The sequence below is a fragment of the Chiloscyllium plagiosum genome, chromosome 3 (assembly GCF_004010195.1).
Source record: "Chiloscyllium plagiosum isolate BGI_BamShark_2017 chromosome 3, ASM401019v2, whole genome shotgun sequence".
Taxonomy (NCBI): Eukaryota; Metazoa; Chordata; class Chondrichthyes; order Orectolobiformes; family Hemiscylliidae; genus Chiloscyllium; species Chiloscyllium plagiosum.
Genome location: NC_057712.1, coordinates 34,685,273 through 34,698,643, shown reverse-complemented (window position 1 = coordinate 34,698,643; position 13,371 = coordinate 34,685,273). Strand labels below are relative to the sequence as shown.

At 40.1% G+C, this 13,371-nt stretch overlaps 1 protein-coding gene across 3 annotated transcripts in view; it reads right to left on the bottom strand.

The window, feature by feature from the left end:
- Positions 1-13,371, bottom strand: part of elovl5 (ELOVL fatty acid elongase 5) — a 99,784-nt gene that overhangs the window by 27,624 nt on the left and 58,789 nt on the right. For all 3 annotated transcript variants that reach the window (XM_043679614.1, XM_043679605.1, XM_043679622.1), the window contains exon 3: positions 4,678-4,865. In XM_043679614.1, coding sequence (XP_043535549.1) covers positions 4,678-4,865 — 188 coding nt within the window. The remainder of the gene's footprint in view (positions 1-4,677; positions 4,866-13,371) is intronic.

Genomic DNA, 13,371 nt, shown 5'->3' with positions numbered 1-13,371 from the left:
TCCTAATTTGTTCCCATGATCCTGGGAGTCGAGGGATGTTCTGGGCCTTCTCCATGGTGCTACTGAATGCCAGATCTACTAGTCACTAATGGGTCAGCAGCTCTCGCTGGCTTGGACCCCCATCCCAACCCCCATTCCACGCAATGTCTTCATTCTGGGCACAGGTTTGTCAATGCTTGTTCTACAAGTCATTTGGCAGGCTTTCCCTGGCACCAAGCAACAGCCTCGAAACCACCACCAAGATTCCCGCCATTGAATCATTCCATAGAGGTCATTCATCCCATCATGACTGTGTTAGCTTCGTGAAAATGAAATCCTCATCTCTTTCTGACCTTTTTGTCCATCCACTTAAAGGCGGGTCTTCGTATCTACTCTATCAAGGCCCTTTCTTAATTTTAACATATTAAATCTCCAGTGAAACTCCTAAATTGTAAGGACGACAACGTCAGCTTTCCAGTCTCTCACTAATAAATGCAGTCCCTCGTCCATTGAGAATGATGGGAGGGGCAGACAAAAATGTGGTCAATGTCAGTGCATGTGTGGAAACTAATGAGGTTAACAAAAAAGCAGTATGCCAGTGATGAAGGGGAAGGAATTAATTTTAAAATCTTGAGCATATCTGGGTATCAGACCATGGGGAGAATTGTATGGGGGTAGAAGTGGAGCCAGAGAGGCAACGTGCCACTGGAAATGCATTCACTGAGAAAACCAAGCAGGCGTGTAACCTCCTAAAGGCAGCTCCCTCGGAGCTAGACAGTGAGGTGATGACATGGTTCACAGTATGAACAACAGCAGTGACAATTCAGGTGGCTCACCTGGTCACCGTAATAGCTCATAATTGGCAACTTTAGACAGAATGTGACAAGGAATTTTAAAAAAGGATGGGCAACAAAGCATTCGAGCATGCATAAGGAAGTGATACTCCAGTTCAGCTCTTCCAATAGTGAGGGACAAGTGGTAACTTGTATTCTTCTAGCTATGGACGGAGTTAAGTGGAAATTCACTGCACCTCTACCACCCATTGTAACAAGGAAGTGGTTACAAGACTTCCATGACCATTCAGAAAGACTGAGTGACACTCAGCTGGGCGGGGAATTCATATTTAATGAAAGGAACATAATGTGATACAAATTGCTCCAGTCACTTGACAGCTACATTGCTTTATTTCAATTTATACCTGAAAATTCATGAATATGTGCAACAAACAAGTTCCAGGTTGTGTTTTAATATCTTACCATTGCTTTCATTAATGATACTTATCAACTGAATGTGAAAACATCTGGAGAAATTAGGATCACATTACTCCCAATGATTTAAAGAACTTACCAAAATTCAAAAGCAATTTCCACGTACACTGCTCATAGGTATAAAGGAAGCTAAGGAATTTCAAAACCTCCACCACGTGTCCAATGTATGAGCTTAGTTCTAAGTGAATCATTAATCAAACAATAATGCAAGTTTAACAAATGTTTTTTTGTATTGATAATTATTAATTTATAATCAATTTAACCTGTTCTTATTGTTTCCCGTATTTGCACACGGGCCACGGTGGCTTCTTTGGTCATTCTTTGAGCTGAGGGATGTAATTAATAAATGGTCAGGGTAATACGATGCTTGGCCTTTCAGCACAGAATCATCAAGATCAATCAGGTCAGCGCTGAATGTGTTTACTAAAAGATTCCAGTCAATATGAAGCTGGTGTCAACAATACTGATCACTGGAAATCACTAAAAACCGATCCCATCAACATTTCCATCAATAAGTTACCAGATTGCTTCAAGCTAGTGGGTTAGTAAAAAGTATTTTTAACCAATTTTGACCTTTGATCAGCATCTACTTCCTGATGGATCTGAAGATGCACAGACAGCATTCTCATGACATCAGCAAGTGGTGTACATGATAACATCACTGATACCATGAAATCACAGACTAATTAGCAACAGCTTTAATTACACTAAAACATCACTGGTATAAAATGGGCAACTTGTTACTGGTGTGATTAATGTATACCACCGATACAATGTGCGCTTGATACCACTGGCACAAAGAACATGGATATCACTAGTTTAACGAACGGAGACTATCACTAGAATGATGATCACGGGATGTCATGGTGTAATGATCATGGGGCATCAGTGATACGATGAACACCATCTCACACCAGTGCATACGTTATCACTGCTGTGTGTTAGCACTGGCGTATGATTAGTAACAGCAACATAGTTGTGAGGTTCGTGATGATATCCTGGGTGTAACGCATGTGCATTCCAGAATGGCTTCAGTGCCAAATTGCAGAGGTAAAGACATTTTATCTCATCCTATCACTTCAGAAAATTGACTAATCAATACAGAATGCAAAATGCCCTGAATTGCTGTCTCACTGATATTTTTAATTTGGATCAATTGCTTGCACAAACCCTATAAATATTGACAAGTTGTCTTAGCTTATTGGTGTCTGTTATTCCCTTGCTTGCTTCCTTTACATTAGTTCAACATAAAACAAAACAGACTTTCATAAACTTTCTCCAAAATTGCTCTATTTTTGTTGAGTTATTTTTCATTTTCGTGTCTCTCTGACGCTGGAAAACATCAGAAAAACCAGGGCTTTAAGTCCTCATTAAAATCTGATTCTAAAAATTCTTATGAATCATTTATTGGAATTCATCTCAAGGGGACAAGTGATTATTTGGATCAAATCATGTTCCTGATGACAGTAAGATATCTAGAAACCCCTCTCTTCAAAAGGAAACCAATGTGTTGAAGAACTGGAAAGATAGTTGGATGCCTTGGAACATTATTCTTTTGTATGGACTAGAACAGTAATAAAGAGCCATTTCTGAGGAAGCTGGAAAAATGCATCGCAATTAAAACTGTCTGAGACACAAAAAAAGTTGTAGGTTCAAGCATTTGAGCACACAATCTAGATTAACTCTGCAACTTGGGAGATCTGCATGGTCACATGAGGACAACTCAAAAGAAAAGAAAATAATTGCAGATGTCCTGATAGCCTTTTCTTCCTTCACCATCAAAACAAAAAGGCAACAATTCTTTATTGTCTGCAGGATCTTGCTGCAACTAAAATGGCTATCATACTTGCAAACACTGTAAGAATAAGGCTCCTCAAAATCATTCACTACATGCCGCGAGTTTTGAGTTAGTTATCAGAAAATGTGGCAAACTGCAAAAAATTTATTTTTGTACACAATCTATAAAGACCGACTTGGAGGAAATAATCTCTTCTTTTCGGTTTTCTTGCATTCTCTCTCTGACTATTCAGTTTCATTTATTTCTTCAGCAGCTGAATACAGTATACAATAATAAATCAAGAGGAATTCAAATGAGTACACGGGACTTTTTTTAAAAACCAGCCAGTGCACAGATGTAGCATCACAGAAGGTCAGTACTCTTTCAGCTGAATCGGGGTAATGTAACTGCTGAATCACTCACAGACCATTTGAGGAAGGGGAAATTAAGTTGCATCCGCAAAAAGAATTTTAAAAATGATTAATTGAAAAAAAAATACCTTGAACACACTGAAACAAGACAAGCAAATGACCCAGTGTAAGCATGATTAGTTCTCCGTATAATCTTACCCAGTACAGTCATACATCACAGAAACAGACTCTTAGGTCCAACAAGTCCACACCGGCCATGTTTCCAAACTACACTAGTCCCACCTGCCTGCACTCGGCCCATATCCCTCCAAACCTTTCCTGTTCATGAACTTATCCAAATGTCTTTTAAACATTGTAACTGTACCTGCATCCACTACTTTCCACTACTTCATTCCACACATGAACCAATCTGTGTAAAACAAGTTGCCCCTCGTGTCGTTTTTAAATCTTTCTGCTCTCACTTTAAAAACATGTCTCTGAGTTTTGAACTCACCCACCCTAGGGAAAAGACCCTTGCTATTCACCTTATCCATAAACCTCATTATTTTATAAACTTCAATAAGGCACCCCTCAAACTCCTACACTCCAAAGAAAAAAGTCCCAGTCTATCCAGCCTACTTTTATAACTCAAACTCCCCATTCCTGGCAACATCCCGATAATTCTTTTCTGAACCCTCCCCAGTTTAATAATATCCTTCCTATAACAGGGTGACCAGAACTGCACATAATACTACAGAAGAGGGCTCACCATGTCCTGTATAACCCCAATTCCTATACTCAAAGGTCTGACCAATGATAATCAACTCATGTTAAAAGCATATTTCACATCTACATAATGTGCATTAGCAGAGAGAAATACAGTATTAGAAGGTAATCTATCCTTTGGTTGTTTGCACTTATCGAATTCTCCCTCCTCCTCACTTTGTTTCTGAAAGTAGCAACTCACACCAGTGTGTTATCTTACATGGGGGCTCATTTTTTGTAGCATAGCCTGAACAATGAGTGTAATGGGTTAGCCATCCTCAGAAGCTGCAGAACTTTCCCAGAGTGTACAATCAATCAATGGTAACACCAAGACAGCACTAACCCTGAGGACTTGATCCGATGGCTCAGCACCAGGCCAACTGCCTCAGTTGTCTCCAAGTTGTTTTTATCAAAAACAGATAATCATGAGAAACTGCTGGACCACAAGGTAGAGAAAGCAATTCATGGGGTAAATATCTGTGGTGGTTGGGGGAACAGATTAATTCATAAATGTTGACAAAATATTTAGATTTCTCACCTCACAAAACATATATAAGGAAAGGAGCGTTAATCCAATGTTATAGACCACTAGTATTCCCCTAGAAGATAGAGGTGCTTTGTTCTGCATGTACTTCGGTCCAGCCCAGACCACAAAGAGGTACAGGAGACTAAGTATAAAAGTAGGAAGATACTTATCTAGAAGGAAAAAACCTTCAACTCTGGAATCTGGAATAAGAGAGAAATGGGTGTGAGAATGACTCCTGTAGAACAAAAAGCAATTCAATCTGCAACTATACATTAAATAATAAATTAATGTTTCGGAAAAGCAAGCTTTAGTTCCAGTCAATTTTGAACTGATGCATAATGCATAAGACACAGCTTGACATGTATGTGATTTGCACAAAATAGCTTATAAAGTTGTGATCTTTTACACGAATTGTGAAATCGTGTGGAAAAATGTACATATCAAATTAATACAAGGTACATTTTCTTCCCCCCCCCACACCCCCAACCACCGCAACTGCTGACTGTGTCACCAAACTAAACAATGCAAATGAGAGAACCATGGATGAAATTACATTTTTTAAATTGCTTTTTTGTATTATGTTCATAATGGACAGAAAAACTGTCATTATCTAAGCTAGAAACTGAATAAACCCTAATTCCTCAGCATTAAGCAAATTGCTACGGTTCAGCGCTCTGCAAAGCACAGAGCTTGTTCACATTCACCGGACAGACAACAGAAGAGGAAGCTTTCAGATAAGAAACAGAATGCTACATTGATAGAGTATCGCAAATAAATGAAGCAGTACACAAACTGTTAGGCAACCTTTTCCGATAAGCAGCCTTCAATAATCCAAAAGGTTTCAATGTAAGTACTTTAGCAGCAAGGCTGAATGAAGTTGAACGAAGGCTGAATGACATTCTGTCAAATTGGGAACAGTCTGTCCTTTTCTCCTCATCACTCTGTCATTTCATACATGTCATGTTGCTTACTATAGGTAAAGGGGAAGCATAAATAATTGTTTTGGTTGCAAAGTGAGCTCTCATTTAATACAGGTGGCAAAGATTCCTTACAGGATGTGGGAAGATAATACAATGCTTTCTCTGTACAGAGTTCAGACCTCCCCAATTGCATCCAGTTCTCGTGGGTGAAACTGGACAGCAATGTTAGTCTTTAATAGATATAAGGAGGCTTAAATAACTGGTGGCAATAAAATATCTTTCACAATCTGTCCTGTTCTGCAATTCACTCATTTTGTTTAATTTGACTCTATTTTTATCTGTTTGAAACATTTTACAAGGACAGATTGTAAACTAAAAGAATCTTGTCTTAGAATCCCTACAGCGTGGAAGTAGGCCATTCAGATCATCAGATCCACACCAACCTTCCCAGAAGCATCCCATGCAGACCCAAACCCCTAGCCTATTCCTGTAACCCTGCATTTCCCATGACTAATCTACCTAGCCTGCACATCCCTGGACACTACGGGCAATTTCAGCATGGCCAATCCATTTAATCTGCACGTCTCTGGAATGTGGGAAGAAACTGGAGCATCTGGAGGAAATTCCCACACAGAATGTGCAAACTGCACACAGCCTGAGATGTGGAGTCAAACCCAGGTCCCTGGCTCTGTGAGGCAGCAGTGCTAACCACTGAAACACTGTACAGCCCCATTTTAGCCATGTCCATTTCACATAACACTGAGGATTGTATGTTAACAGACTACGTATCTTGTTATGTTCCTTTATCCTGTACCTCCCTTTCTTTATTATATTCAATGAGCTGCCTTTTTCAGAGTCAGTTGCCTTTTGTCACTTCAATAATTTTGAATTTATGAGTTACGTCCTACTTAGAAGAAAAACCTAGGGTTATGGTGGTCTGTTTGCCTGTGTGCGACAAAATAGTAGAGAACACAGTGAAATATTAAAAGACTGTGGGGCTGCCAGAGACCAAACTATACAACAGCACAAAGAAAACAAATCTATAATTTACGTATCATCTTTCACAGCCTCAGGGCATCCCAAAGTACCTTACAGACAAACAAATAACTCGGAACCACAATCACTGCTATGAAACAGAAGTATCTAATTCTATTAGCAGGACAAGTCCAAAAGAGAAACTCCAAATATTCGAATTGCCCAAGTGACAGTCAGCAGAACCAGGATCAGGTAAGAACTGTTGAGTGTCTCAGCTTTGTGCATTCAGGTTGCAGAACCGCAGGGCTCTGAAGGAGATAGCTGAGGAGGTTGTGGGGGCATTGGTGGTGATCTTTCAGGAATCAGAACAGGAAATTGCTAATGTGACACCCCTATTTAAAAAGGGAGGGAGGCCGAAGACAGGAAATTATAGGCCAGTTCGCTTGACCTCGGTCGTTGATAAGACTTTAAGTACTTGGAAGGCATGGTAACATACGTCTAAGTCTGCACAGCTTTGTCAAGGGAAGGTCACGCCTAACAAATCTGATGGAACCCTCTAAGGAGATATGAGCAAGTTAGACAAAGGAGAGCCAGTGGATATGACCTATTTTGACAAAATGCTACGTAAGATTGCTAAATTAGATTAGAGCCCATCGTGTTAGGGGCAAGGCACTGTTATGGAGAGAGGATTGGCTGACTGACAAACGGTACAGTGGGGAATAAGAGGTCTTTTATGCGATGACATCCAGTGACTAATGGAGTTCCACAGGGCTCAATGTTGGGACCATAAGTATTCACATTTTACATTAACAATGTGGATGAGGGAACTGGCGGCATTAAGTTGCAATGACACAGAGCTAAGAGGTGAGACAGCTAATGTTTTCTAAATGGGGAAAAGCTTCAGAAATCTGAAGCACAAAGGGACGTAGTAATCCTACTTTAGGATTTTCTTAAGTTAACATGCACGTTCAGTTGGCAGTAATGTTAGCATTAATTTCAAGAAGGTTAGAATACAAGAGCAGGGATGTACTGCTGTGGTTGTGTAAGACTCTGGTCAGACCGCATCTGGAATATTGTAGGCAGGTTTGGGCCCTATATCTGTTCTAGGGTTGCTGGTGTTGGAAGGGATACAGAGGAAGTTTGCAAGAATGATCCCAGAAATGAAGATCAATTCATATGAGGAGCAGTTAAGGCCTCTGGGTCTGTATTCAATGTAGTTTAGAAGAGTATAAGAGATTTGGATAGAGTGCACATAGAGACAATGTTTCTACCAGGAGGAGAGACTAGGCCACAGGAGCATAGCCTCAGAACAAATGGATGACTTTTTAGAATTGAGATGCGGAGGGATATTTTGAGCCAGTGAATCCGTGGGAGAATGGAGTTGAGAACCATGTCAACCGGGGTCAAATGGGAGAGCAGACTGGATGGGCTGAATGGTCTAATTCTGTTTCTATATCTTATGGTCTGGAGGGCTGGCTTTGAATTCTACTTCTGACAGATCTACTACACAAAGAGATACTGATAAAATATCAGTTGAAGCAAAGACAGAAGAGGCAATGTATGTGGTGAAAATATTTTTTGGAAGGATGCACTTGCTATACTTGGTGTGAAAAATGTCTGGTCATAAAGTCATAGAGTCCTACAGCATGGAGACAGGCCCTTTGGCCCAAACTGGTCCATGCAGACCAAACTGTCCACCAACACTAACACCATTTCCCTGCACTTGGCCCATACTCCTCTAAACCGCTCCTACTCATGTATTTGTCCAAATGCCTTTTAAATGTTGCTAACATACCCGAATGGCTGATGGCCCCAATGGCTTGCATTCCCATTTTGAAATGAAGTGGAGGGGAGGTAGTGATAGGTCTTGTTATAATCTCCCCTAGAGACAAGATGAGGGGCCAGAGGAGCAAAAGGTGGCAATGGAATCATGGAATGACACTGCACAAAATTAAGCCATTGAACCATTCCTGCCCCAGTCAATCTTTCAGCGATCCATTCAATTAATCCTATTCCTGTCATCCTTTGCTCACAGATGCGCAAATAATTCCCCTTCAAGTTACCCTGACAACCCAAGGTACTTACAGACACATTGAATTTCTAATTGCAACATGTGTTTTCTTTCAAAAAGAGTACACACTGAAATTGTCTGTAGCTGTAAATTCAGTGGCTGTCTGGAGAGGAACCCCAGACTATCATATTTGAAAGTGCCAAGAGAACTTCAAAGGGCAATCCATCAAAGGGAGACAGGCAAGTTACATCAAACTAAATGTCACATCCGATGGCTACAGAGATAACTAAGGAGGCAGACTATCATCCATCTCTGCAAAAGCTCTCACAGATTAAGTCCCAAACTGCAGGTATGTTTTTCCCTTTTAAGAATTGATAAGAAAAGGAGTTTAAAAGACAATTCGGATCTGTATATTATAGTGAATGAAGATATCTGCTAAGGGTCACAACAGAGAAAATCTAGTTATCCCTGTGCTGCAGGAAGTCCCTCACTCTTTGTTAGTAGCCAGAAGGTAATCAAAATCGCAGTCAAAAGAAACAACAACAAAGGCTTTTCAGTTGACCTGTAAAGTCAGCCACTTCAAAATCAATTGTTCATCTACCAACATCATTGCTAACTGAATCATTCAACTTAACAGCCACTATGTCCCATCATCTATTCTTCAGGGAATGCAAAAATTGACCAGCAACATTTTTTCATGTTTACCTTTTCCGGATAAGCTTCTTACTGATAACGTGGTGAAAGCGTATTGAGTGATTAATTCTTCTTGCACTTAGCAACCAATAAACTCACTTTGTGATTTTGTAGACTTGCAGTAAATCTCTTCACATGGCTCAGCTCTGAGAGGAATGACACCACCTACTCCGGTGTCTCCACATACCTGAAGTCTGACCATCTGTGGTACCATTTTGATAAAACTTATTTGCACCCTCTCGATGTTTGTTCCCAAAGTATGGCATTCAGGTAAAAAAAACACCACACTCTAGATGAGATTGACCGAGTGAATGATGGAACAATCTCTCTTTTAGGCCCATATCAAATCCCATCCTTCCTTGGACTATTTATACATTATAAAATATGTTTGAGTTCCTTTTTATACAACATGCTAAATCTATTAAATACCTTCTCTGTTCCTCATATTTTTGTTTTCAGTTCTCCTTTGCACTTCCTATATTCAGTTTGTCTCTGAGCCTGGCGCTTATCATAAGCTTGCTTTCCCTATTTCAATTCAACCATTGTAATCACAAAACCGAGGGAATAAAAAGGTCTGTGACAAGAAACAGCATCGCAAAGCCTGCTTTTCAGACTGAAGGAAGGTATAGAGTGGGGTTTCCCAACAGTTGGTACTAGGACCATTGCTTTACTTGATTATACAGTGAGGACCTAAACGTGGTTTTACTGGGCACAACGCCAAAATTTACAGATGGTGCAAAACCTGCAAATATTGTGAACTGCAAAGAGAACAATGATTGACTTAAAGAGGACATGGGTGGGTGGAATGGGCACAGAAGTGGCAAATGCAATTTAATGCAGAGGAGTGCAAAATAATATATCTGGTTAGGAAGACGGAGGAAAGGCAATATAAAGCAAGGGCATTAGTCTAAACTGGGTGCAGAAACCCAGAGAGTCCTTGGGGGCATCTGTGCACAAATCTTTGAATGTGGCAGATGAGGTTGACAAAGTTGTTTAAAAAGACATAATAATGAACGCAAAATACAGTGGACGCTGGAAATCTGAAACAACAACAAAGATGCTGGAGAAATTCAACAGGTCTGGCGGTATCTGTGGAGAAAGGAAACAAAGTTAAATTTTTGAATCCAATGACTTCTTCGAATTAAAAAAAAAGCATAGTGCTGTACTGAGGCGCAGAGTACAAAAACAAAGAACTTATGACAAATATTTGCAAAATACTAGTTTGGCCTTATCTAGTGCTTTATGTCTAGTTCTGAGTGCCACATTTTAGTGAAAGATAACGGCTTTTGAAAGGGAAAGGTAAAGATGGCTCTAAGAATTGCAGGAGAGGTTTCCCTTGCTTGGATAGATGGGATAAGATTGTTGTCCTTCAAGAAAAGAGGAATGAGAGAAGATTTTATACAGGTGTCTAAAATCATAAGGATTCTAGATAGAGTGGAGAGAGAGAGACTCGGTTTCTTTGAAAGAAGAATATATCACTAATTTAAAGTGATTTGCAAAAGAAACAAAGGTGACTTAGAGAACATCCTTCATCATTTGCTATGATACCTCCTAATATCTCCTTCTGTAACTTTGTGTCAAAATTTGGTTGTTGTCACTAACGTGAAGAACTTTGGACATTTTACTATGTTAAAAGCAGTGCATAAATGTAAGCTATTATGCTGAGCAAAACACGTTGAGGCATCTCTTTCAGGCTCACACTGAAAATGAGACCGGTAATGGAAATGAACACTACGTTGCCCAGAAGAATGTAACTCCAACAACACTCAAGAAGCTTTACATCATCAAGGTCAAAGCAGCCCATTTGACTAGCAACAGATCCACAAATATTTCCGAATGTTCAGTGCCAACACACAGTAGCAGGAGTGTGTACCATCAACGAGGTGCACTGCAGAAATTCATTAATGCTTCTTCGACAATGTCTTCCAAACCCACAAACAGTACCGTCTAGAAGGACAAGGAGGACAACAACAAGCAGATGCGTGGGAGCAACACCACCATCAAGTTCCCCTCCAAGCCACTCACCATCCTGACTTGGAAATATATCGCCATTCCTTCATTGTCAGTGGGATAAAACACATCTAGCTCACTAATACATGATCTCGTCTACATGTGACTCCAGATCCACAGCAATGTGGTTGACTCTTAACTGCTTTCTAGGTAATTAGTAATAAATGCTGGCTTAGTCAGAAACCTCCACATCTTCTAAGAACAAAAGTAAATAAATTGAGTATCTAAGGGCCATAATTGCTGGCATGTCAAGAAAGATGGTTAAGGGCTTTCTAACAGCATTTATTTGTAGAGGGGTGAGTTCCTCCCAAGGGTCAACTTGCCCCATTATTTCCCCTACTCACCAACTCCAGGGAGAAGAGAAATCCTGACGTGAAGTTATAGAGAGTGCAAGGTGGGGAACAGTGGTGACCTACTGCAACCTATCGTAACATAATTTGGTGCTAGATTTATATGCTTAAACCAGGATAGATTCTGTACCAGGCGAAAGTGAGGACTGCAGATGCTGGAGATCAGAGTCAAGATTAGAGTGGTGCTGGAAAAGCACAGCAGATCAGGCAGCATCCAAGGAGCAGGAAAATGAAGAGTTTTCCTGCTGAAGATTCCTGATGAAGAGTTTTTGCCCGAAACGTCGATTTTCCTGCTCCTCGGATGCTGCCTGACCTGCTGTGCTTTTCCAGCACCACTCTAATCTTGACTCTAGATTCTGTAGCAGATGTACCATGCCTGCCGATTGCCCCACATTTGTGGCCAGACATAAAACATTCAGAAAGGCTACACACACAAAGAAATTGCCTGTACACAAAAAAAAATGTTGGCCTCTACCCAAATTATTTATCAAGTGTCCCAAATCAATCTCCTCTTAAACCAGGCTTTGGTAAAACATCTATATTAGTCACTAACACATGACATTCATTCAAGGGATCTCCATTCTGCGAGGTGGATAGAATCCAACCGAAGTATAGCTGCTGCTGAATTCTTTTGGAAAGCATGTGTGAAGAACATTGCAAAGTGTTTCTGCTCTTTCGGAGAAATTTAGGGTTTGGAGAAGGAGAAAGGAACCGCAGTTACAAGGAAGGAGGAGCTATGGCATTTCAGAAAGCAGTGCAATGCAATTTACAAACTATAAGATGGAATTTTGGGTTCAACTATACTTTGTGATCTGAGGATATATAATCACAGCGATAGAGCACAAATCCCAGGAGGTGATAATGAATCCATGCCAGTATCTAATGTGGCCACACCTAGAATATTGTGTCAATTCTAGTTGCTGTACAGAAGTAAGAGAAATGAAGGAAATGCAAAATGAACAACTGAATTGATAGAATTTGTTAATGTTCTGTTACTTGTATTGGTAAGATTAAGGACAATAAGTGGATGGTATTGACTGATCAAATACCATCAACACATATAAAAAGGCAGTGCCACAGGGGATGGAGTGTATTAATTTAAGAAGCTTAACTTGATAAATTTCCTTTGAAGATATGGTTTATACTACAGTCCCCTTTATGGGGCTGTCAATTTGTTAACAAATTTATTTCTTTAGATGACTTAATAAACAGGGTGTAAAAACAAACAGCTGGAACACTGGGCTGTTGCGAGGCAAGAAAAAGAGGTATGTAAGACTGTGTTCTGCAAATAATTTTGCTGTTTCACACTTCACCAGTTGAGTTTTAGGAAGGGTGTGAAGGTTTTTGAAAGGGAAAGGAAAAGACTTCAAAGAATGGCTTGGGTCCACTTAACAAAGGACAAGGAACTTGAAGCCAATATATTTTAAGTTGTCATGAACTCTGGAACTCGTGGATTATGGCTCAAACTAATACCATTAGACTGAACAACTTTGTGCAAAGGGTACTAAATATGTGGAATGAAGGCACAAGGGAGACAAACAGCATGGAAACATTTTAAGAAAGAATTTGATAGATATGTGTGTGGGTGATTGAGAGGTATTAGTGTTTGGGGAAGGTCAGGTGAACAATTGAATCTTTTTCACTTCTGCACTTTCCTGACCAGAGGAACCTCTGACTGAAGTAAAACTGAATCAAAGCCCAATTTCTGACGATCAGAGTCCAATAAAATATTGAGACATTATAACCT